This window comes from Schistocerca gregaria, chromosome X, assembly GCF_023897955.1.
Source record: "Schistocerca gregaria isolate iqSchGreg1 chromosome X, iqSchGreg1.2, whole genome shotgun sequence".
Classification (NCBI taxonomy): Eukaryota; Metazoa; Arthropoda; class Insecta; order Orthoptera; family Acrididae; genus Schistocerca; species Schistocerca gregaria.
Window position 1 is genome coordinate 373,516,470 of NC_064931.1, and position 25,613 is coordinate 373,542,082.

Here is a 25,613-nt window from a genome sequence, read left to right on the forward strand (position 1 = left end):
GAGCTTAAGTGTTAATGTCATAACACAGCCATTAGAATTTTTCATTTTACCAGAATTAAGCCATAGTGTTATCTTTGGATAATATTTCTTGCAGGCATCACAAGCAGTCATATGGAAGGTGGGAGCTTCTGACACACAAAATTATTCCAACAAGTTCACACAACAACCATTGCTTCCTGCAGTTGCCTACATTGAATATATATAAGGGGCGTTCAAGAATTAATACAACACATTTTTTTCTCAGCCAATTTCGGTTGAAAAATGCAAAATTTGCTGTGGGACATCATGAAATATTGGCACTTCAGCCCCTATAGTTTCCTGAAGTTCTGATTGGCGGCGGCACTATACACAGCCTTCAAAGTGCCACCAGTAATGCAAGTGTTTTCCAAGTAGAGAGCTGTCATTGAGTTTCTCATGGCAGAAAACCAGAGCATTACAGATATTCATAGGTGCTTGCAGAATGTCTACAAAGAACTGACAGTGAATAAAAGTATGGTGAGTCATTAGGGTAGCCGTATGCAGTCATCGCAAACAGGTTATACAGTCCTGTCCAGTCTCCCGCATGCCAGCCTGTTGCACATAGCTGTGACACCTGCAATGTTGGAACATGTGAACACTCTTATTTGATGTGATTGATGGATCGTAATAAAATACCTTGCTTCTCAACTGGATACCCCTGTTGATACTGCTGGCACACTCGTCTACCAGTATGGGTACTCAGTGTTGTGTGCCCACTGGGTTTCTCATGGCCTAACAGAGGATCATAAAGACAATGAGTGACTATCTGTGCAGAGTTGCTTGCATATTAAAAAGCTAATTGTGAAAAATTTTTGTCAAACATTGTCACAGGCGATGAAATATGGGTTCATCACTTTAAACTGAAAACAAAACGGCAAGCCATGGAGTGGCGCCACACCACCTCTCGTCTGAAGAAAATGTTCAAAGCCTCACACTCAGGCAGTAAAGTCTTGGCAATGGCCGTCTGAGACTCTGAAGGGGTTACCATGTTTGATGTCCTCTGTCATGATGCAACGATCATCTCTGAAGTGTAGTGTGCTCCTCTCAGGAAATTGAAGAAATGACTTCAGCATGTCCATCACCACAAAAATGTGGATGAACTTTTCCTTCTCCATGACAACACAAAGTGTCACACAAGACTACGCAACTGAGAAGAGCTCGCAGAACTTCATTAGACTGTTCTTCCTTATCCGCGCTGCAGCACGAATCTTACGCCTACCGACTTACATCTCTTTGGCCCAGGGAAGGATGCACTTTACAGGAAGCAGTATGTGGATGCTGGGGAGGTTGTTGATACAGCAAGACATTGACTCTGACATCAACCCGTAGAGTGGTGACATGCGGGCATAGAGGCCCTCGCACTAAAGTGTAGTAAGGCAATCACACAAAACAGTAGGGTTTTGTTGCCAAAATAGGGGGGAATAATATGGTGGTGTTGGAATCCTGAATAAAACCAATCTGCTTTCAGGAAAAAATGTATTGCATTCCTTAGTGAATGCTCCTCATACGTATCCCACTCTCATGAAGGAGACGAGTTCTAGTCAACTTTCTGGATGGTCATTTAAACTGTGAATCTCGTGTTGAAAGTAAAAAGATAGTGAGGCTCATGCTGTATATGTCAGCAATGATCATAACCAGTACAAGTAGACAAAAGTGAGCTTTGGGTTCCAGTTGCCATGAACTGCTGCAGCTCATCCCAAAGAGATGTAGAGAAAGCTGAACCAGTTCAAGGAGGTCAGCTCGGTGCCATAGATGGAGAGTCACGCAGCACTACCATTACCAAGTATACACCAGGGAAATTTATTATCCAGATGCCAACAACTCCTGGTTTGACTGGGCATTATTTAATTTGTCAGCAGCATTAAAGCCATTACTGGCTCAGAAAGGAGTTCAATTTACAGCAACAAAAATCTTTGATCATGTTGCAAATAACATAAAATGTCTGACAGTTAGCAAAGCAGATTTTAAATCTAATGTAAATCATTCCTTGTGGACAACTCCTATTCCTTGGATGCATTTATGTTTAAAAACTGGTAGCTAAAAATATCTAATTGTTAAGTGTAGTTGTATGAGAAGAATCGTTGAAGTGATGTATGTAATACATATGTAACTAACTAACTAAAGTGCTTGGACCTCCCCTTTGCCACCATGAGTGTGCATTATAAGTGGTTAAATAAAATCACCAGAAAATAAGTATCCCCACAAATTTATGAATGCTTGGGCTTTCTGCAGGGAATGAAATATTCCTTCACTAGGGCTATGCAAACTTTCTATTGGCAGGCCAAAGTCATTAAGGCTGACCAGGAAACGACTGCTATCTTAACACCTAATAGACTCAAAGAGTTCTAAATTATGCTATTTGGAGCGTGAAATGCTTCAGCCACCTATGAATGTATCGTGGGCAGTCTGTTTTAATATATTAAATGGACCCTCCATTTTTGTTGTCAGGTTAACGTCTTGTTTTCGTGAAGGCATTTGAGGACCATTTAAACCACTTTACAATTGTTCTGAAGTGTGTCCAGGATACAGATCTTCATCTGTGTCGAAGAAAGTGACTCTTCATCAGTCAAGAAATACTGGGCACATAGTAAACAAAAATGAAGTCTCTTTTGATTCAGGAAAATTAAGGGTCCAACAGATGTTCCAACTATTCAGCATGTTCGTAATGTAAATGGCTGCAGAGAAATGCCAATTTTTTTGGAGCGAGACATCACCTTCAGTTATGGCACTTTGTAACAAGACTGGCGAGATAGAAGTATGCACTGATTGACCGGATGGATGGAATTCTACTGCAAATCTAGGAAGTTGGCGAAAGAGTGATAGCTTACACCTCCAGAGTACTCTCCAAGTCCAAGAATAGTTACTCTGTGACTGAGAAAGAGTGTGGTGCAGTTATTTGAACAGTCAGTAAGTCCTAATCCTAATTGTACAGCAGACTTAACTTTCGACTGAGCGAAGTGGCGCACTGGTTAGCATGCTGGACTCGCATTTGGGAGGACAATGGTTCTAACTCGCATCCAGCCATTGTGACTTAGGCTTTTTGTTATTTTCCTAAACCACTTCAGGCAAATGCCGGGAAGCTGCCTTTAAAAGGGCATGGCCAACTTCTTCCTTACCCATCCTTCCATAACTGATTACCTCGCTGTTTCGTCCCCTCCCCCAAATCGACCAACCAATTTAACTTTCGTAACTACCGTTCTTTACAGTGGCTGAGAAGCCTCACAGATCTTTCAGAGCGATTGACAATGAAGCTTCAGGATTGTCACATTAGCGTACAAAACTTGATGTAAGGAGAGAGATATTGACTGCCTTTCACCTAATCCATTGAAGGAATATTGCAGTACTTGTAATGCATGTCATCCCTGCGCTAACGAAAATTTCCGCCAAAGAAACAGGAGATCCAGCGTTACTGAAGACCAGTAGAAGTAGACGCCTTGGAGAAGGAAGAAGCTGTTCAAATCAAATGTTCAAATGTGTGTGAAATCTTACGGGACTTAACTGCTAAGGTCATCAGTCCCTAAGCTTACACACTACTTAATCTAAATTATCCTGAGGACAAACACACCCACCCATGTCCGAGGGAGGACTCGAACCTCCGCCGGGACCAGCCGCCTGAGACCGCTCGGCTAATACCGCGTGGCTGAAGAAGCTGTTAGAAAGAATTCAGACTAGTGTATGAAACATCGTATAAAAGTAATTACAACCTAAGAGGAAGAAAATGGCTACTCATCATTCAAGTCCATATGATTTTCACAGAGCACTAACATCAGGTCACCTGGGATTAGAGAAGACCCTTGATAGGATCTGATGCAGGTATCACTGGCCAAGTTTTTGCCCATCTTTTGTAGATTGTGTAAGCCACAATAGGTAATACCAGTGATGGAAGCACGTGCATCAATTATTCCTAGGAAATCTGGTACCAGTTCCTCATGCACTTACTCCATTACCTATCATTGACCTCTTGGGGAGATTTTCCAAGTCGACAAATAGGAATAAATGGTTGGCAGTATACTATTATAGAAAGCAAGAGGAAGTACAGGGTAACACAGAATAATGGGAATGTTTGAAATGAGTAGTTGCAGCCATTGGCAGGTGGCAGCACTGTGGGTTCATGACAGTGACAGTAAGCGAGTAAAGAGTCCGCCATTTCAGTAATCATGGATCAGTGGAACGGACAACAGCGTGCGTTAGCCATAAAAATGTTTTTATAAATCAATGACAGTTTGGTAGCGGCGCAGAGGGAGTTTCGGCGTTTTTATAATGTAGGACTTCATGATACCGCCGGCCAGGGTGGCAGAGCGGTTCTAGGCGCTTCAGTGTGGAACCGCGCGACCTCTACGGTCACAGGTTCGAATTCTGCCTCGGGCATGGATGTGTGTGATGTCCTTAGGTTAGTTAGGTTTAATTAGTTCTAAGTTCCAGGGGACTGATGACCTCAGATGTTGAGTCCCATAGTGCTCAGAGCCATTTGAACCATTTGAACTTCATGATGTCATTCCGTCGAAACACGCGATACAATGTTGGATTAATAACTTTGAAGAGACTGGATCTGCCCTCAAGAAGAAAGCAACAGGGCGATCAAGAAGTGTTCGTTCTCCAGTGAACACTGAGGTTGCACGCAAGTCTGTTTTACAGAGCCCGCGGCATTCAATTCATAAGCGAGGAGCAGTGGTGGGAATGTCCCGGGAGAGTGTTCACAGGATTTTTCATCTTGATTTAAAATTTCATCTGCACAGACTACATATAGTACAGCAATTGAAGGACAACGATTACCGGTTACACTTAGGATTCTCTCAACAAATGATAACAAAAATAAACAATGATGATGAATTTCTAAACAAGTTGTGGATGTCAGATGAGGCACATTTTCATCTCACAGGTTATGTGAATAAACATAACTACCACTACTGGGCAAACACAAATCCTAATTACGTTCATGAACGCCCTTTACATGCTAGTAAAGTGACAGTATGGTGTGGTGTTTCATCTCATGGGATTATCGGAGTGTATTTTTTTGCAAATGAACAGGGAAACACAATAACTGTCAATGTTGATTGTTACGTAGAGAAGTTACGAACTTTTCATTACACCTGCGTTGAAACTCTTTGTAAACATTCAAGAAGCCTGGTTTTAACAGGATGGAGCGACATCACACACTGCACGGCAATCAATAGCATATATGCGAGAATTGTTTGGCAACCATGTGTTCTCACAATTCGGTAACATTCCCTGGCCCCCTAGATGGCCAGATTTATTCGTTTTGTGATTTTTTTCTTATGGGGCTACCTCACAAAGTCTACACGACTTGACCAAGAACCCTGGATGAGTTAAAACAGAGAATTCGGGATGCAATTCACAGTATCCCAGTTAAGATGTTTAAGTGATCAGTGAGGAATCTCAACAGCAGATTTCATGAATGTATTCGCACAGGAGGATGCCATCTAAAGGACGTAATTTTTAAAAAGTGATAAATACCGTTAATGTCTCAGTTACTATGAATGCAATTTCTGTCCTTCATCAGTTCTAGTTTTATTGTATTGTGAAAATGTTCCCAGTTTTCTGTCACCCTGTAAATGAAGATGAGATGGGAGATAGGATATTACAAGAAGAATGTACCAAAGCACCAAAAATCTAGCTCGAAACAAGGTCAATGCAGTAGGCGACGTTCCCTCAGAATTATAAAGATTCTTGGGAGACCCAGCCATGACAGAACTATTCCATCTGGTTTGCAGGTTATATATGACAGTGGAAGTACCCTCAGACTTAAAGAAGAACGCAATCATTCAATTTCCGAAGAACTCCGGCTCTCGAAGGTGAGAATATTACTGAATTATCTGTTTACTTAGCCATGGTTGCAAAACACTGACACGAATTATTCATAGGAGAAGGGAAAACTGATAGGAGCCAACCATGAGGAACATCAGTTTGGCCTTCAGAGAAATGTAGGAACACATGAGCTAATACTAACCCCACGACCAGTCTCGGAAGATAGGTAAATGAAAGGCAAACCTACATTTATAGCATTTACAGATATTGAGAAAGTTTTGACTGGGATACTCTCTTTGAAATTCTGAGGGTAGGAGGTGAATGAAAAATTAATTACAACTCGTACAGGAATCAGATTCTACAAATAGAAGTAGTAAAACTTTGAAGGTTTTCTCATGAGATTGTAACTCTCTCAGAGACAGCAAAGGACTTGGAACAACAGCTGAGTGTAATTGATAGTGTCATTAAATAGGTTTAGGATGAACATCAACAAAAGTAAAGCAAGGGTAATGAAATGTATCGAATTAAATCGGGCAGTGCTGAGGGAATTAGATTAGGAAGTAAAAAAAACTAATAGTAGAAGATTAGTTCGCCATTTGATCAGTAAAATAGAGAGGAAATAAAATGCAGACTGTCAATAGCAAGGAAACATTTCTGAAAAAGAGAAATATGTTAACATCAAGTATAGATTTAAAAGCAAGGAAGCCTTTTCTAAAGATGTCAGTATGGAGAGTAGCCTTGTGGGGAAGTGAAATGTGGATCATAAATAGTGGAAAGAAAAAGAGAATAGAGACTTTTGAGATATGGTGCTACATGACAATACTGAAGTTGAGGTGGACAGATTAACTAATGAGGAGGTACGGAATCAAACTGAGGAAAAACAGAATGTACGGGACAACTTGACTAAAAGAAGGGATTGTCTGATGGACACATCCTGAGACATCAAGGAATTGTCAGTTTGCTAATGGAGTGAAGTGCAGGGGTAAAAATTGTAGGGGGAGGCCAAGGGATGACAACAGTAAGCAGGTTCAAATGGGTATAGGTTGTCATAGTTATGCAGAGACAAATGGGCTTGAATAAGACAGACTAGCATGGAAAGTTACATCAAACCAGTCTTCAGACTCAATACTACAACCAGTATGCTCTGACACCCACTACACTATCATTAAAACTGTACCAACTGCTGAAGCTCTAGAAGTCTTCAGATTTTTTGTCAAATACGAAATTTTGAAGCATGAAACACGATATTGAATGGCCTCTGATCATGGAAAGGTATTTTAATCAAGACAGATGTCAGAAGTAATTTCGTGATGCAACATTTTCCAAGGATGACAACTGCCTACTACCAAAAACAACTGGCTTGCCACATCATTTATTAAAATGCACACTGGACTCAAAATCGGAATGATGACAGTTCAGATCTGTGTCCGGCCACCCAGATATAGGTGTTCCGTGAGTTTCCTAAATTGCTCCAGGCAAATGCTGGAATTGTTGCTCTGAAAGGGCGCAGCCGGTTTTCTTCCTCATCCTTGACACAATCCGAGCTTTTGTTCCATCTCCAACGACCTCAGTGTCGATGACACATTAAGACCAATCTTCCTTCCTTCATTTATTAAAATGTCCTCAGATAAACCATTGATGTAGAGCAGATACACAATACAAAATTGCCTGTTGTGGAATTTGGGCACAACAAAGCAAATTAAGACCCTACAGATTTCACAGTTTTTCCTGACCCATGATTGAGGGACGGAATAACAATGGATAGTGTGTGTTCATTTCAACCTGACGATGCTCGGTATGGTTACTTCAAACACGCTGATCACTATAGCGCGCTTAAAATAAGTTGCGACTTTTGACAGTTCAGTATGGAGCGAGGAGAGGGAAGCGTAGTGGCTAGGCGCGTCAGCAAGTGGACCGGACAGGCTCGCTTGACTGCATGATCAGCAAAACGGCCGATCTGCTATCTTTCTCAAACGATTTTAAAGAAACTAATGGGTAATAAACTCTTATTCTAGCGCAGCTTATAGTTTAATTAGTCAGCTTCATGATGAGCTGCTTATCATTTCGTTAATGGTCATTGTTATTGTGATATTTCGATAGTAGGTAAACTACTGCAAGGATTTCTTAGTTTGCAGTGAAAAATACGGGTCGCTGTGAATTTGTGTTTGGTGCGTGTTATGTTACATGCTGCTGCGTATTAAATGTAGAAAATATATTGAATTATTCCTTGTACTTCGTCTGTTCCTAATCTCGAAATGATGGAATGTGTGTAAAGCCTTCAGTCACTAACTCGTGCGTCAGTGAAAAAACTAGAGTGAAATATTCATAAACTTCTCGTATCTCACATCTGGTTTGAGATATCGAAAAAAGATTTTGGCAAAAGATAGCGCGCAAAGACTAGAGTGTTTTGCAATATGATTAATATGCGAAACTTCCATATCTACCGCGAGATTCAAGCGACTACAGATTTTTTTCAATGAAGTAATGCAATTATTTATGTCCATCGATAGCTAACGAAACGAGAACTGCTATAGGTTTTGTAACAATATAAGTGAAGTTACACATTTATTTTTCTACCGAGAATGGGTTGTTTCATAAAGTATTGTCCTGACTTGCTAGTTTAATAATACACTATTTCAGCATTCTGTCGCAATTTCATATCCATTAGAATGTTAGTGAGATGAATATTTCTAAACTCTGCTAACATGGCAACGAGAGAAGTTACGCATCCCTCAAAACTCGTCACAGTCCTTCATGAACAAATGTCCCCTCAGTTACATTCTCAGTATGGCTGACAACTCAAGACCAGTCCTGTCGTACAGCGTTCGCAATGGCTTCTTTTCTCAGTATTTCAAAATCACTGAGCGCTAACTTGCTGTTGTTTATTGTGTCATTACTTTTCACCTAGGTCCATATGTTCTCAGTCACATTTAAATGAGCATGATTCGGAGGAAGCACGATTGAGCTAAGCCCTTTACCAGTACCCAGTTCGTCGACCTGGGAGTTGTGGTTTGTACAGTACTAAAAGTTCCATTAACACAGCTTTCTACATGCTAGGTTCAGCTTTATCTCATGGAACATTTCTTTGTACTCGGAGCAAATTATCCGTTTTCCTCCACTACACTGTTGAAGCTTTATGCATCACAACAGAGTGGTAAGGCGTTTTGTCCATTACTATTGTCGACTTCCGAGGTTTTTTTTTTCTTCTTCTAGCAGAACGTTATCTCACCAGCCCGTAAAAGCGTTCTTGGACAGCACTTTTATTGCAAATCTCGTATTCAGATGTATTGCACTGTTGTTATTAATGCAAGACCAACATAAAATGCTTGTTCACAATACCTAACGGCTAAAGAACACTTAAACGCTAGAAAATATGACTTTATGAGTGCTGACAAACGTTGCTTCATGTAATGTGTGACACCACGGTGTTTCATGGTGAGCCACACAGAGGCGCTTTATCAGCCGAACCGCAGGCGGCGGGGCAGGGAATGTCCGCTCGGCATTGATATTACCTATGCGATGGCGTCACGTCCCCCTCCAGTCAGCCAAACATCAAGTATCGCAACAAATTTGAAATGCAATATAGTATTGAAGAAGCAAGACAACTGGGACGCATATGGATCTTGACCATTAACATTGTAATTCCGAACACCGACCTGGAAGTGACAACCCAGGTGACTTAATATGAAAGTTTATACCAGTGTGAAATATCAGAATCAGAAAAATTAATGATGCTACTTTGGTCCTTACCAAATGCTGCGGCATTTGTCACTAGTCACCTACAAAGTTGAGAATGTTGATTGAACTTTGAGAATACAAAATTACTAGAGATGTTATCATGGTCTTTCCCATGCAGCTCTGTCCTGCCCTGCAACAGCAGGTCAATGATGGGAGTTTCCAATGCAAGGAACATTAAGATCTGCATGACGATTGCGATGCCTTGGCAGAAGTAATTCTGTTTACATGTCACAGTGACCATGAGGATGTGACAACACAACCAGAATGTAGGAATCCACCACTGCTGCCATATGAAAGCCCTTAGGACCCAAATTCAGGAAGATACAGTCCACCTTCGGCAGTTGTTTATGGTAGCTGGTGACATGAGGGTCACTGTTTCAGTTCTGCCTTCTGAAATGTTTTGTCATTCATCATCAAAGATTTGTAGGGGGTTCTGGGACTTATTAATGCAATATTTGAATTTGTGTGAGCATTGTACATACGTGTGAGTGGGAGCACACTCTGCTGATGTAGGAAACTCAGCTCTATATGTACTTATGTATTTGATCAATAGGCCAACCTGTGTGGTTGAGCGGTTCTAGGCGCCTCAGTCTGGAACTGCGCGACCGCTACGGTCACAGGTTTGAATCCTGCCTTGGGCATGGATGTGTGTGATGTCCTTAGGTTAGTTAGGTTTAAGCAGTTCTAAGTTCTAGGGGACTGATGACCTCAGATGTTAAGTCCCATAGTGCTGAGAGCCATTTGAACCATTTGATCAGTAAACATGCTTTCAGTCTGAAGTTTTACAGGTTATTGACAATCTTGCACTCATAATTGATAATTGCTTTTGGCTTTTTTTCTGACACTGTAAGAGCTTTAATTCTCATATAATTTTGTCCATTTTCAGAATTTTGATTTCGTAGATATGTTTTAGGAATTTGGATCCCTTCCTCTCCTAGACATTTGAATTGATACGGTTTTAGAGTCCTAGTTAATTTTTAGGGCTGCACCATCAATAGAACACAATATTTCTAAAGTGTCTGCACCTGGCTTAAATGTGGAATCTGTGAATGTGAAACCAAGGTGTCGTGAGTGGAGTACTGTATCAACATCAATAACTCGTGTGAGAAAGTCATTGTCCAAAGCAGGGTTGAAATCTAAATATTAGCTAGATGAGATTTAACTGAGCTCATGAAGCCTACTATACTAGACAAACCAGCAGCTGCTCGCTTAGCTCTGTGCTACTATCAGGTTGGCCAGTGTCAGTGGGTAGAGCAGCAGAACTTTCTGCCATCAGGAGGAGGACCATCAACTCAGGGTCAACCCCATCAGGAAGCCTGGCTAAGGACTGGGGGTAGTGGAGGTGGGTTGAGCTTATGGAAGGGGGCTGCCCTAGGGCCACCTGGGTGAGGGACAGTTGGGATAGAGAGAATAGTTCTGGCTCCATAGATTCCCAAACCATCACCCCTCACCATGGTGGCATGGGGGCAGAAGTCAAGTCACAAGAGGGAGAAAGACCTGGCTGGAGGCATCCCCCATGTGTGATCTGTGAGTCACAGGCAGGGACTACGAGAGGCACCAGTAGTGATTGCAGTCGTCACTGGAACTGGTTGCAGTGACGGGTTGGGCAAATGTGGCAGACAACTATGTCAAACAACTGACTAGCCATTTGGGCCATGATGACTCCTTCAGTTGACCCTGAACACTGGTCGGCTGTGCTTGCCTTGCATTTAGGGAGGCCTCGATTTAGGATGGGCATGCTGCATGGGATGTAGGAGGTCTAACAAAGTGAGATGTCATCGTCTTTGTGGGATTTCAGCTGTACTGACCCCACTTATGGGGATGAACAACATTGAACATGATTGCACCTCTTTTGGAGTGTAGCGAGACCAGAATTTTTGCTTTGGTGTACAGGACGGAACCATTAGGACTGTTTAAAGCATTTAATAAAATTGGAATGTGATCCGAAGCAGCAAAGGGTATTTACATTTTTTCAGCCCTCTGTGTGATCGTGGAGAGAGGGTAGGGGGGAGGGGGGGTGACATGGACACATGCGTGAATGACATGGCTAACGGTTGCTGCAAGACCCCCACTTATGCAACACCTCAGTGATATGTCATCAGGAAGCTGTACAAGCCATACTTGGGGTTTACCTCTTCTGCAAGGCCTTCCACATATACAGTGTGTTACAAAAAGGTATGGCCAAACTTTCAGGAAACATTCCTCACACACAGAGAAAGAAAATAAGTTATGTGGACATGTGTCTGGAAACCCTTACTTTCCATGTTAGAACTCATTTTCTTACTTCTCTTCAAATCACATTAATCATGGAATGGAAACACACAGCAACACTTTGTTACAGGAAATGTTCAAAATGTCCTCCATTAGTGAGGATACATGCATCCACCCTCCGTCGCATGGAATCCCTGATGCGCTGATGCAGCCCTGGAGAATGGCGTATTGTATCATAGCCATCCACAATACAAGCACGAAGAGTCTCTACATTTGGTACCGGGATTGCATAGACAAGGGCTTTAAAATGCCCCCATAAATGAAAGTCAAGAGGGTTGAGGTCAGGAGAGGCCATGGAATTGGCCTGCCTCTACCAATCCATCGGTCACCGAATCTGTTGTTGAGAAGCGTACGAACACTTCGACGGAAATGTGCAGGAGCTCCATCGTGCATGAACCACATGTTGTGTTGTAAAGGCACATGTTCTAACAGCACACGTAGAGTATCCTGTATGAAATCATGATAACATGCTCCATTGAGAGTAGGTGGAAGAACATGGGGCCCATTCAAGACATAACCAACAATGCCTGCCCAAACGTTCACAGAAAATATGTGTCGATAAAGTGATTGCACAATTTCGTGCGGATTCTCGTTAGCCCACACATGTTGATTGTGAAAATTTACAGTTTGATCATATTGGAATGAAGCCTCATCCGTAAAGAGAACATTTGCACTGAAATGAAGATTGACACATTGTTGGATGAACCATTCGCAGAAGTGTACCCGTGGAGGCCAATCAGCTGCTGATAGTGCCTGCACATGCTGTACATGGTACGGAAACAACTGGTTCTCCCTTAGCACTCTCCATACAATGACGTGGTCAACGTTACCTTATACAGCAGCAACTTCTCTGACACTGACATTAGGGTTATCGTCAACTGCACGAAGAATTGCCTCGTCCATTGCAGGTGTCCTCATCGTTTTAGGTTTTCCCCAGTCACGAGTCATAGGCTGGAATGTTCCGTGCTCCCTAAGATGCCGATCAGTTGCTTCGTACATCTTCCTGTCGGGACACCTTCGTTCTGGAAATCTGTCTCTATACAAACGTACCGCGCCACGGCATCTTCAAATTCCGCATTTGTAAACATTGCACTGACTGCAAAACTTCGTTCGTGATGAACACTAACCTGTTGATGCTACGTAGAGATGTGCTTGATGCTAGTACTGTAGAGCAATGAGTAGCATGTCAACACAAGCACCGAAGCCAACATTACCTTCCTTCAATTGGGCCAACTGGCGGTGAATCGAGGAAGTACAGTACATACTGATGAAACTAAAATGAGCTCTAACATGGAAATTAAGTGTTTCCGGACACATGTTGACACAACATCTTTTCTTTATTTGTGTGTGAGGAATGTTTCCTGAAAGTTTGGCCGTACCCTTTTGTAACACCCTGTATATTGTGAGAGTGTGGACCATACACTCAGCCTCTGGGCTGAAGGCACTGTGGAAATGGGTGGTGGTCAGATGTTCAGTGCTGTTGGGGCAAGAGGTCGTCATGAACTGAGTGGATGTAAATTGGGACACATTGTCTGATACCAGGCTGCAGGGTACCTCTCAGTGGCAAAAACCCTCCAAGGGCAAGCATGGTAAAAGGTGTAGTTAACAACGGTATGCCTGTGACAAACAGAAAGTTGGTGAAGGCATCCACCACCAGCAACTAGATAGTGCCCAGGAATGGCCCCTTGATGTCAGTCCTGACCCAAGGGTGGGCAGGGTGGGGCCATAGTGAAAAACAATGAGCTGGGGATGCTTGATTGAGAGAGCAGGCACAGCAGAACCAGCATGCACATTCAGTGTTGGCATTGATGCTGGGCCAGTAAACTTGCTACCTGGCCAGTGCCTTCATGCGCATCATCCCCAGTGTAATGCATGAAAGGGCTTGAGGATGCAGGGCTGGAGCAAGAGCAGAATTATGACTCTGAAGTCTAAGTCCTCCATGGCCAGTGTTAAAACGCCATGTGTGCTATTGAACTGGAAATGCAATGTGAAGTAATTCCAAAAAACTGAGTCAGTCTGGTGATAAATGTGCTCCACCACCCCTTCTTGATCACCAACAAAACCTCGCATAGGGCTGGATTGCAGAATGCTGCCAAGGCGATATTACGCGCCATCAGTGGGAATTCATCCAATTATGTTTGCAGCTGTTGATCCAGTGCAAAATAAACAGTATTCTGGCAAATGAGTCCTGTGTTGGGGCAAAAAGGGAGGCGGGGCACGGCATCTGCATTTGTATGTTGGTTGGCGGGACGAAAATGGATTTCATAAAGTTAACTGCTTAAAAACAAATCCCTGCAGCAGACCCGGTGCCGTCTTATTTGGGAACTTAGACTGATTCCTGAACAAGGAAATGGAGGGTATGCAATCAGTCAGCAAGTGAAGTTTTCAGGCTTACAAATACACATGAAACTTTTTGACACCATAAATGATCACTGAAGCCTCCTCCTCCTCAGTCTGGGAATAATTGAGCTGTACAGTCTTTAACATTTTGGAGGCGAAGGCAAGCGGGCACTCTGAACAATCTGACATGGTCGCACATTACTGTGCCTCAGGTAATTCATGCTGAGGACAAAGAAGCAGCTCTTTTCCAGTTGGCAGCACAGTCCATTTTCCAGGTGCTTCTCAAAAAAGGCTGGCAAGACACTTGTGAAGCTCTGCGCTCATTGCCCCTATAGTGATAATGTCATCGAAATATACTTTGCTACACAATTAAAGGGTCACATTTTCGAAACTCCGTCTTTCTGTCCCATTACAATGCAGAAGTTTGAAATTTGGCCCGCAGGTGCCTACACCTTTCTCTCTGATAGTGAAAAAGTGTGGCACCTGCAACTTCACCCTCAGGCTCAGTGATGCTTCAAACAGCAAGGTGTTGACATATGCAAAAAGGGTAAGATCTCAGAAGTTCATGTGATGTGTAATGTGTGTTAATGATATCACATTGGCACCAAATTTCGCTACAATTCTGCCCAATATCACTGTCAACATTGTACATGATGGGAAGGTAGTTATACCCCTTCTTATGTACACATCACCCCTTTCTTTACAATGGAGGTCAGAACTGTGAAGCTGGCTGTGGGTGGCTGTGGAGAACATCTGAGGTATATCACTACTCTGAATCAACATGAAAAGGCCTCCGGCTGTGCCATGAAGTATGTCAATGAAACCACCACCCCTTTTGGAGTGATGATTCCCACACATTCCATGTTCGAAAACAACAGTTCACTGTTGTGTCCTGCCCACACGTCTAATATAGGGTGCCTAGGAAACCTGCTTTCTCGGATCGATAGACAGTTCAAGCAAATCGTATTAACAAAACTTATTAAAAAGGAAATGATTGCAATACTTAACTTTCTGAAATATGAGAAGTGTTGCACTCAATGGGCAACAGACAAATAAGAAATCTCTTCAGTATATGCAACTCATAATATAAGTTGCTGCTGTAGATCTCGTAGAACGGCTAGTCTTTCACTGGGCTGTGGCCAGGCAGTGCGGCGCTTATGTCCACTTTGTGTAGATGGCGCTACTGTCTTGTAGTCATCTTAGGGAGGGGTCGGTCAGCATACTAAGTGTACTATTGGCTGAAGTTGTCTCACAGCCCTCTCTGCTCTAACGTTCTTGACCATCTTGCCAGCACTTGATGTTGCGCTGGAACATTTACTGTGTGATTTCCTACAGGATGACGTTCTTAATCTTTGACACTGCTGACACCCCGCTGGACAAATCTACCCTTCTGTAAGGACATAATGGGCATGCAACCACACTGAACATGATTACATCTCTTTTGAGTGTAGTGCAGCCTCAGTCTGTGTTCTGGCCTACAGGGCAGAACTACTAGGGACCATTCAAAACCATTTGACAAAATTGGTATGGGATCTGAGGTAGCAAAGGGTGTTTATGCATTTTCAGTCCTCCTGTTTCATGCCCTCCTTCTGATAATTCATGGGGATGGGGGTACGACATTGACACATGCATGAATAAAAGGGCAAAGGGTCCCTCTAAGGCCACCCCAGTTTGGATGCCACCCATGCACTTTATTGGATACTTTAAAAACATCCTCCTACAGAGACAGGCATTCATTGTTTCCTAGGCACCAGTGTGACAGGCACCTATTTCGACACATCTCAGCTGAGTTGTGCTATGTCGCTGAACTGGTGCCTGCTGGCCGCATGTGAAACCTACAAAGTGTTGAAAAGGATGCCTTTCATGTCAGCACTTAGGAAATGGTGAATGGCTGTCTCCATACAGGGACATTTTAAAGTGGCCAACAAAGCTGAGCAGTTAGTACTGAGGATGTTGCCAAACTGGGGGGGGGCTTAGAGGGTCCCTTTTCCATTTTATCCACATGTCAATGTTGTACCCCTTGATCACGTCACAGGAGGGCATGAAACAGAAGGGCTGAAAAAATATGAACACCCTTTGCTGCTTTGGATCACATTTAAATAGCATCAAATGGTTTTGAATGATGCTTAGTGATTCCGCCCAGTGCTTCAGTGCAGTGTGGTCATGTTCAATGGGTTTGCAGGCCCATGGTGTGCTTAGAGAAGTGTTTTATCATCTAGGGGTGTCAGCAGTGTCAAAGGTTGTCAAGAATGTCATCCTGTTGCTTGTCATACTGTGAACTGTTGTTTTTGTGTGCAAATTGTGTGGGAATAAATGCCCAAAGAGGAGGAGTGTTTTCATTTATGTCTGTTATGCCACTCTCAGAGAACTTCTTGTGTCTGTTCTGAGTGGAGGTGTGTCTGAAAAGTTTTCCTTGGCCCCACATAAGAAAAATCACTTGTTTTCAGTGCTGTGTGTTGCAGTTCTGATCTCGATAGGATATGTATCAAGAGAAGGGGTGAAATGTAGATAAGAGAGGGTGTGACGACTTTCCCTTCAAATGAGATGTCCACAACAATGTTCAGCAGAATTGTGGTGAAATTTTGTTCGAATGCGGCAGCATTAACCCACATTACACCTCAAATGAACTTCAGAACTCTGGGCTTTCTTTCACTTGCGTTTATACCCTGCTGTTTGAAGCAACACTGGGCCCAAAGGTGATGTTACAGGCTGCCATGCTTTTGCACTGTTACAGAAGTAGGTTGTAGGCACCGCTGAGCCATATTTCAAACCTCTACGGGCCAGTGGGAGACAGTTATGGGGTTTTGAAAAAGTGAAAGTGACTTTGCATTGGTATTGCTCAGTGTAGATGACTCTATGCAGAGTACGTTGAATCCTCTGTTGAAACTACTTTTGGGAAATGGTAAGTGCACTTGAAATCTCAAGTGCCTAGCAATTAAACCTGTATGAGCTGAACAGTATATTTAATACTAGTAATTGCTCTGAATTCTCATCAAGTGGCAGTTGGAGGAGTATATCCTAAAAATCAATTTTTGTAAACTAGTGGCCCACAGGTAGTTTAGATAACTAATCCTCAGGATAAGGCAGTAGGTATAGATCAATGTTAGACTGTAAGTTAACTGTGGACTTCAAACAACCACGAGTACTTAACAACCCATTCAATGTTTAATGACCACCATAGGCATTGTCCATTGACTTGTGAAAACTGAGGACATAATATCGTGGTCCTGAAGCCACACGAGTTCTGCCTGAACAGTCTCATGAGCTGCAAGTGGAAACAGGCGAGCTCAACAAAATTTAGGTACTTCCAGAGGCACCAAATAAATGTGTGTCTTGAAGTTATGCGCACATACCAAACATTGGTTCAAAAAGCTCCGTATATGACATGCACAGGGCATCAGGATCAGAGAAAGAAGCTGTGGTTGTCACTAAATTGACTTGGACTTCTATTGTGGGCCCAAAACTGCTGAAACTGTCTAAGCCATTAATGTTAGTATCAGTACGAGAGCATATGACAAGGAAGGTTTGTATGCATTCAACATTTTTATACTTAGCTGCCAGTGACAGTTCCGCAAGGAGAGGAATGCACCTGTGGCAGTAAGGCAGGACATGATATTGTGTCTGTTGCACGAAGGTGAAGCTGGCAGTGTGTGTTCTTGTTCAACAAGATGTGTAGCTGGAACTCTATGGACTGGCTGAATGACATCAAAGCCAAAATGAGTTTGCATGGCAGCAAGGAAATCCTGTAGTTCTCCATCCATGACTGTGTACTGCAGCGTAGTCCTCATGTTGCTCCTGAGCATGTGGCTGTACACCACTCATTGACAGATAATGGCCAGGTGACCCATTTGCCGCAGGCCCAGCAGTTTCCTACATGATGCAGGCATCGGCTTCTGTTGCGCTCGCTGCCACATTCCAGACACGACTGCAGATTCTTTGACGTGCGTGACATCTCACAACCCCAAGGAGGGAGGGTGTTTCTGACCTGCCAAGTGACCAGTGCTTGCAGCAGTGAATAACAACCTAAGTAACTTGAGTATCATTTGTAAGAACCTGCTGAGCTTCCAAAGCAACCTTGAAAGATTTTGCAATTTGAAGTACTTCTCCAAAACTAGGATCATGTTTAGCTAAAGCTTTTGTAGTGACCTCCCTGTCAGGAGTAAGGTGCACAGTCACACATGGAATCAATGATTCCATGAAGAAAACCCTTACAGTTGTGGCACATGAAACTACATTTCTCTGTGAGACCCTGCAAGCCAACAGACGATGCTGTACATGCCTGCCCATGTTGTTTATGATGCTGATTAAGCTGGAGCCTTACTGGAGCAAAGTGTATCAGTTGACTGTAGTATTCAGTTAACAGGGCACAGAGAGTACAAAAAGACAATTCACTAGCATCTGAGAGAAATTTAATTTTTTGCACCCCTTTTTATAAACAACTATTAGAAGACAAAGGCAAAGAACTATGCTCCCCACCAGAAATGTTATAAGCAAAGCAGTGAAGTTCAAAATGATGATGGTAGACTTCTCAGCTCTTTGACAACTGGTCAAATGCAGTGAATGGCGATGGGAGCATAGCCACGACCACTGACTGATGTATTTGTTGCTGCTGAGACACGAGCAGGAGAAGAGCAGCTTGCTGTTCTTTGTGCTGTTGCACATGAGCTGCAAACTGTTGCTCTTGTAGCTGCTGCAGTGACATCTGTTACTGCCAAAGTTCCATGAACTTTGCTGTAAACATGATAGGGTAAGAATTTGTTGCCACTAAAATGTGCATTTCTTGCACCATTGTGTAATGCATGAACGAACCCAAGGTTGTCGTAAGTGGAGCACTGTCTGAAAACTTCGAATCTAAGCTAAAAACTCAGTGTTCAAAGGAGGGCTGAAATCTGAATATCAGCTTGGTGAGATTTAACTGAGCTCACTGCAGCATACGACAGTAGATTGGCCCACAATCGTTTACTTAGCTCCATGCTGCTATCAGCTCGGGCCATGTGATCCTGTGATTGTGCCTCAGGTGACATTGGACAGATGCTAACTTATAGTGCCTCAGATCCACTCTCGATATCCTTTCTTGGTGGGGATATTATAAGTGGCAATCAGAAGGTTTCTTTTTGAGGGAAAGTTGTAGCGCATATGCAACACAGTGCACCTCTGTCACCTGTTGAACATCGATGGTTGTTGAGGATGTCATAATTTATTTGAACATTTGAGACCCCAGGAGAAGCTCAAGTTTTGTGTGTTTCAGTTTTTCTGATGTTATCTGTAGTATGACATTATTGGTATGTTGTGTTGTCAGGCCTCACATTCAAGTTTATGATTTAGATTGTTTACGGTTTACATAATCACACTTCACAAAGTCCATGGTGCTTCCTTCAACTCTTTTTATAATTGAAATACCCATTCAACTCTCTTTATGTTGTAGTGAACACATTATTTAAACCAAATTGAAAAAAATCTGCTGTTGGGGTTACATAATAGACTTAAAATCATGTTTTTTTGCATAATTAATGTTAATAAAATCAGTTTCACTTTGATAATTAGACCTGTGAAATAAAGTTGTAAGTCTATCCCTGTTGGCACTTTCTTCTAGCACTTGCTTGTGTGCATGCATGTCTCTGCCCCTATGTTTGTATGGATTAGTCTGTACTGGTGTTTTTGACATTCATAATTTTTTTAATGTATCCTGATTGAAATTTGGTGTAGGAAAACTGTTACTTCCTGTAACTGTACATGTTGATCCCAATACAAGAATTGTTGAAATTTGCTGATTAGGTGTCAATTTCCACCCATTTCACTAAAAAATCCTGAATGAATTTCTTCTATGGTATTATCAGTGGAGAGGAAATACACAAACCTGTTTTTGTGTGTGCAGCGGTCTGTGGCACCTTCCTCCCGTCTGCAGCAAGAACCAGGATGCAACCTTGTTAAGAGTGATTTGCCAGCTGGACAGACAGAAACTGCCTGTTCAACACCTGCACCAGTGCTTTCGGACACAATAGAGGAGCCCGAAGAGTGTCCTCCGAAGAGACGAACACTACATTCTCTCTTAAGTGTGGAACAAGAGATAGTTCAAATATTGGCAGAAATGCAAATGAAGGTATTGTACTGCAGCTTAAATGTTTTGAATGTAGTTACCAAATAACACAAGCTCAGTTTGTAGTTATGATTCTGCTGTTTTGCCTGTAACTTACATGACAACTCAGTTTTCTTCATAGGAATACCAACTGGCTTGAAAAACATGTAGATTAAACCAAAAAAAGTACACTAAATGTGAATAATTTGATATTGGCTGTTATTACATATAGACATACTATCTATTAGTGACATGTGAAAATTTGTGCCTGATCGGGACTTGAACAAAGATTTCTCTCTTCACAATCAATCACATTAACCACTTTGACTATCCATACATGCCTCCTTGACCAGCTCAAACTTCCATATGCCTATATCATTGTATCCTAGTCCCCTACATTCATAATTTGATGCTCACAGCATTACTCTTTATTCCTGCACCAGTAAGAATGAGTCCAGGAGGTGTGCATGGATAGCCAAAGTGGTTAATGGAGCTGCTTGTGATAAACGGGAAATTTGGGTTCGAGAAATTTTCATGTGTCACGAGTTGGTAGTACATCTATACCTAATAAGGCTGAGCCAAGGATTTCACACTCAGCGAATTTATTTCGAACTATTTTCATACAGTCGTTGATAGCTAGTAATGTCAGTCTCTTTCCATCATACAAGTAAGTATTACACACCAAGTTGGGCGAAAAGATAACATCATTTGGTCATGATTTCTCAGATTCTCATTCTCACTAGTGTGGGAATCCAGAGTAATGCTGCAAGCATTAAGTAATAAATGTAGGGGACTGCTGTGTAAGGGTGTAGTGATATGTGGAAGTTTGGATCGGTCCGAGAGGAATGTGTGGATAGCCAAAATGGTTAAGGCAACCATTCATGATACATGGGAAATCTAGATTTGAGTCCCAGTCTGCACAAATTTTTATGTCCCTAATAGGTCATATTTCAATACCGAATACTGCTGATGCCATGATATTCTCACTGAAGTAATTTATTTCGAAATAGTTCTGTAGAACTGTCAATAGTAATGTCTCTTCTTTCAGACATATAAGTAAGAAGTAGATTAAAACTGAATCAGCTGTAGGAGAATGTCACAGATTTGAAATTCATCAGTGAAAGACTTAAGAATGTAATTGATGAAACAGGAGTCAAAGAAAAGACTCAAAATAAGCTGTGTTCAACATGTAGTTTATGAACGCAATTGGAGAAGTACTTTTAACAGAATATACAGATGAAAGTAGATGAGTAAATTATTGCTTTTATAATAGCCATGATTGTGTTCACCAAAGGTGGGTGCCCAACATATGTAGCAGGAAGGAATCTCCACTGCCACACACATCTGTATCTAAATGAAAGTGGGCTTCGTGCACATTAGCTACAAACTCTTCACAGGGCAGTATCTCTAAAACAAACTCCTTAAGCAACACGTGAGAAATAATAATGTCATTTACAATGAAATGAATGCCCTTAGCTGCTTACAGGTGTTGACATACGCCAATGGGGTAGATGAAAATGTGTGTCCCGACCGGGACTCAAACCCGGGATCTCCTGCTTACATGGCGGATGCTCTATCCATCTGAGTCACCGAGGACACAGAGGATAGTGCAACTGCAGGGATTTATCTCTGGCACGCCTCATGCGAAATCCACATTCTCAACGTATTGTCCCGCACTACATTCATAGTGCCCCCGTCCATTATACTCATTATTCGTGGTGCATTGCCGATTCCCGTAAGAGTTCGGGCACTGTTTATGCATTCACACAGAAGAAGAAAATGGTCAAGTGGCCGATGAGCCTTAACTATATATATGAAGATGGTATCTGTTCTTTCGGACATGTCCGAAAGAACAGATACCATCTTAGTATAATGTCATTTGTTGAAATGAAACCAAAATATACTCAGGTTTGCTATCTAGAGAAGGTGTGGCACTGATGTAAAGTCCTGCATCAAAGCTACTCTAACACAGTAGATGATTATTAACTAATCTAATTGAAGTTCAGTATGGAGAAAGTTTAAATTTAGTTTCTCAATAGGCAAACACTTCGAATGTTATCCTGTGAACTATTTGGTGGATGTATCAAACTGTTTTGGGTTTCAGCAGTGTTTGTGGTGACAGATTTAAGTAATGGTTGGGAAATGCCCTATTTCAGTGTCTTATGTGAAAGTACAAAATAGATCATGGTGTGAGTGCTGTCAAGGAGGCGAGTGACCATGCTTTTTGACACTTTCCCGACAATAACTACTTCAGGGGTTCACAAGTGTCACATCAGATAATGTTGTGAAAGCTGCACAATATTTTAACAAGGCAGCTGCCCATCATCCTCAGGCACTTACTTACTTTTTTGCTGTGGCTCATCAATTTCATCAATTTATATGCTGGATTGCCAGAAAAGCACAGTCGCCAAAGGGTGGGGCTATAATGTCATTGTAGATGAATCGTAAAGAACGTCAACATCAGAAGCCCCCGCTAGAGAAACAGGCCACTATCATTGCACGTATGACGCGGAAAAAGCGCAGCTGCAGAATGCAGCCCAGCGTGTGCATAGGCAGAGTGTTGGCCCCCAGTTTAAGTTTCCTGGCTTTGATTTCCCAGTAAGTGTTGACACACTGGATTTGTTCGACTGTGGGTGACAATGCCTTAGTACTGCCGGTGCTAGTTTGCATGCCTTGCTAACTTTTAATCACGTGTCTCTGTTGATCAGGTTGTTAACTGTATGTATCTCCACTGTTTCTTGGAAGATGGAGTTCCAATAGATGGAGATGGATGAAAGGATCTTTTATTTCTGTAGTTCTTGCTATGTCCTGTGTCCAGGCAGTGTTCAGCAACAGTAAGCTCTTATGGTTGACCTAATCTGGTGTAACATTTTTGTTCATCACATCTATCTTTAACAGTGCAACACGCCTGGCAAATATACTGTATCACACACTTGCATGAGATTTTATGTGTTTATGGTCACCTTAGACCTAGGTTGTCTTTAGCAGAACCCAACATCATTTGCACTTGCTTTGGAAGGCAGAAGACACACTTAGTTTGATGCTTCTTGACAGTTTTAAAGCACGTGGCACCAACATAAGTAGAAAAACTATCCTCGTGCAGTTCTGTTTCATCTGGCTGTTCTTGAGGCTTAGTGCATTCTGGTTGACACACATTTCAGATCTGCTTATCAAAGTATCCATTGTGCACAAACAGAGTGAAGATGGCTAAACTCTGCTGATTGGCTCTCTGGATCAGAGATCCCTGTGAACTAGTGTCTGTAATACACTACTGTGTTGTGATGGGTGGTGGCAACTTGTAGATATAGGTCAGTGTGATTTGGTTTACAGAACACATAGTGGCCCAAGGAATCACCTTTTTTCTGTTGGCCAAGACATCTAAAAATGAGAACTCTCAATTTTTCTCCACTATGATTGTGAAGCAAATGCTCAGCTGGAAGGAGTTCAGGTGTTAAGGAAATGAAGGGAGTGTTGCTGTCCCATGTGGCCAAACCACAAAGGTGTCGTCCACATACCTCCAGAAATGTTTAGGTTTCAAAGCTACTGACTTAAGTACTTTGTTCTCAGTCTTCCATAAAAAGTTTAGCTACTATGGGAGACACAGGGGCATACCCATAGCAACAAAATCGAGGTAAGCATATGCTTGAAAAGATGTGAGATTTTCTCCTCCAGCTTAGCTCATATGATGACCAGTTGTCTCATTAAAATATTGTTGAGCTCTCACATTATCTGGCAAGACGCCTGTGAACCACTGAAGCAAGGAAAAACAAGTTCTAACTTGACCAAAATAACAAAGTGACTGTCAGTTAGATTTGTTAGTTCAGTTCACATGCGTAATGTGGGCACAGCAGCAACAGCTGTGCAGTTCAGCACTGAATTCCTTTGTATATTTGCTATTACCATTGCAGGATCACAAGAGCCTTAACATTTTTCTGCTCACATTCACTTTCAGCTGCAGGCTTTATTTTGCATATTATAAAGAAATCAACTCAAAAAAACAAACCACATGACTAAATGAATTGCAACAGTTACATTAGAGACTTTGTCACAAGCAGAGCGATATGCCAATGGTGAACGAGAGAGTGGTTGAAGGTTGCTATGGGTTGCCCTTTTGTAAACAGCTAGCTATCCATCACTTTGTTATGCCAATCTAAGATAGAAATACTGGTAGACTTCCACATGGAACACATATTGTAATAAATGAAGAAACTGCAACATACTGTAGTTCAGTTAGACTTCCAGTTTGCCAGAATTAAAATAAAGAGTAGTAAACTGGTGTGAACAATGAATTCTTGAGAATTTATGTTGGTCACACTTTGTTGCAAATGAATCCTAGAAAAATAGGTGTAAATATCTATAAAGTTAGGGTAGAATGATGTTAATCTGGAAAAGAAGTAGGGGAATTTTCTGACAAATCTTGTAAGCAAACAACTGAAAGTTAGAGGTTACAAGATGAGCTCTGAAGATACAGAAGCACTTCAGTTGAAACTAAAAGTGCAAAAATGCTATTGATAGAGTAAAAGTTGTCTGTTCAGCCAATATTCAAGCTAGACTTTAGCTAGTTTCCACCTTAGTTTGCATCACGACTCATCTCAAACCTTCAGTCACCTGTACCTTTCTTGTACCTTCCCCCCCCCCCCCCTCTCCCGCCTTATTATTGTAGTGTTAACATGTCTTCCAGAAATAAAGTTAATATGTGTTTGTTTTCAGACATATTGAACTTAAATGTGTTTAGAATATACCATAATATGCAATAGACCATAATATATTCAATAAATTCGTTTCATCATAACAGTACAGCAATATATATATATATATATATATATATATATATATATATATATATATATATATATATATATATAATGACGATGTAAATAAAACAGAAAGAAACTTCCACATGGGAAAAATATATTAAAAACAAAGATTCCAAGACTTACCAAGCGGGAAAGCGCCGGCAGACAGGCACATGAACAAAACACACAAACACACACACAGAATTACGAGCTTTCGCAACTGGCAGTTGCTTCGTCAGGAAAGAGGGAAGGAGAGGGAAAAATGAAAGGATGTGGGTTTTAAGGGAGAGGGTAAGGAGTCATTCCAATCCCGGGAGCGGAAAGACTTCCCTTAGGGGAAAAAAAGGACAGGTGTACACTTGCACACACACACACACACACACACACACATATCCACCCGCACATACACAGACACAAGCAGACATATTCAAATTCTGTGTGTGTGTTTGTGTGTTTTGTTCATGTGCCTGTCTGCCGGCGCTTTCCCGCTTGGTAAGTCTTGGAATCTTTGTTTTTAATATATATATATATATATATATATATATATATATATATGTCTGCTTGTGTCTGTGTATGTGCGGGTGGATATGTGTGTGTGTGTGTGCAAG

General features: G+C 41.9%; 1 protein-coding gene across 19 annotated transcripts in view; it reads left to right on the forward strand.

The window, feature by feature from the left end:
• LOC126299135 (uncharacterized) overlaps positions 1-25,613 on the forward strand; it is a 450,753-nt gene that overhangs the window by 86,786 nt on the left and 338,354 nt on the right. For all 19 annotated transcript variants that reach the window (XM_049990880.1, XM_049990898.1, XM_049990882.1 and 16 more), the window contains exon 3: positions 20,009-20,233. In XM_049990880.1, coding sequence (XP_049846837.1) covers positions 20,009-20,233 — 225 coding nt within the window. The remainder of the gene's footprint in view (positions 1-20,008; positions 20,234-25,613) is intronic.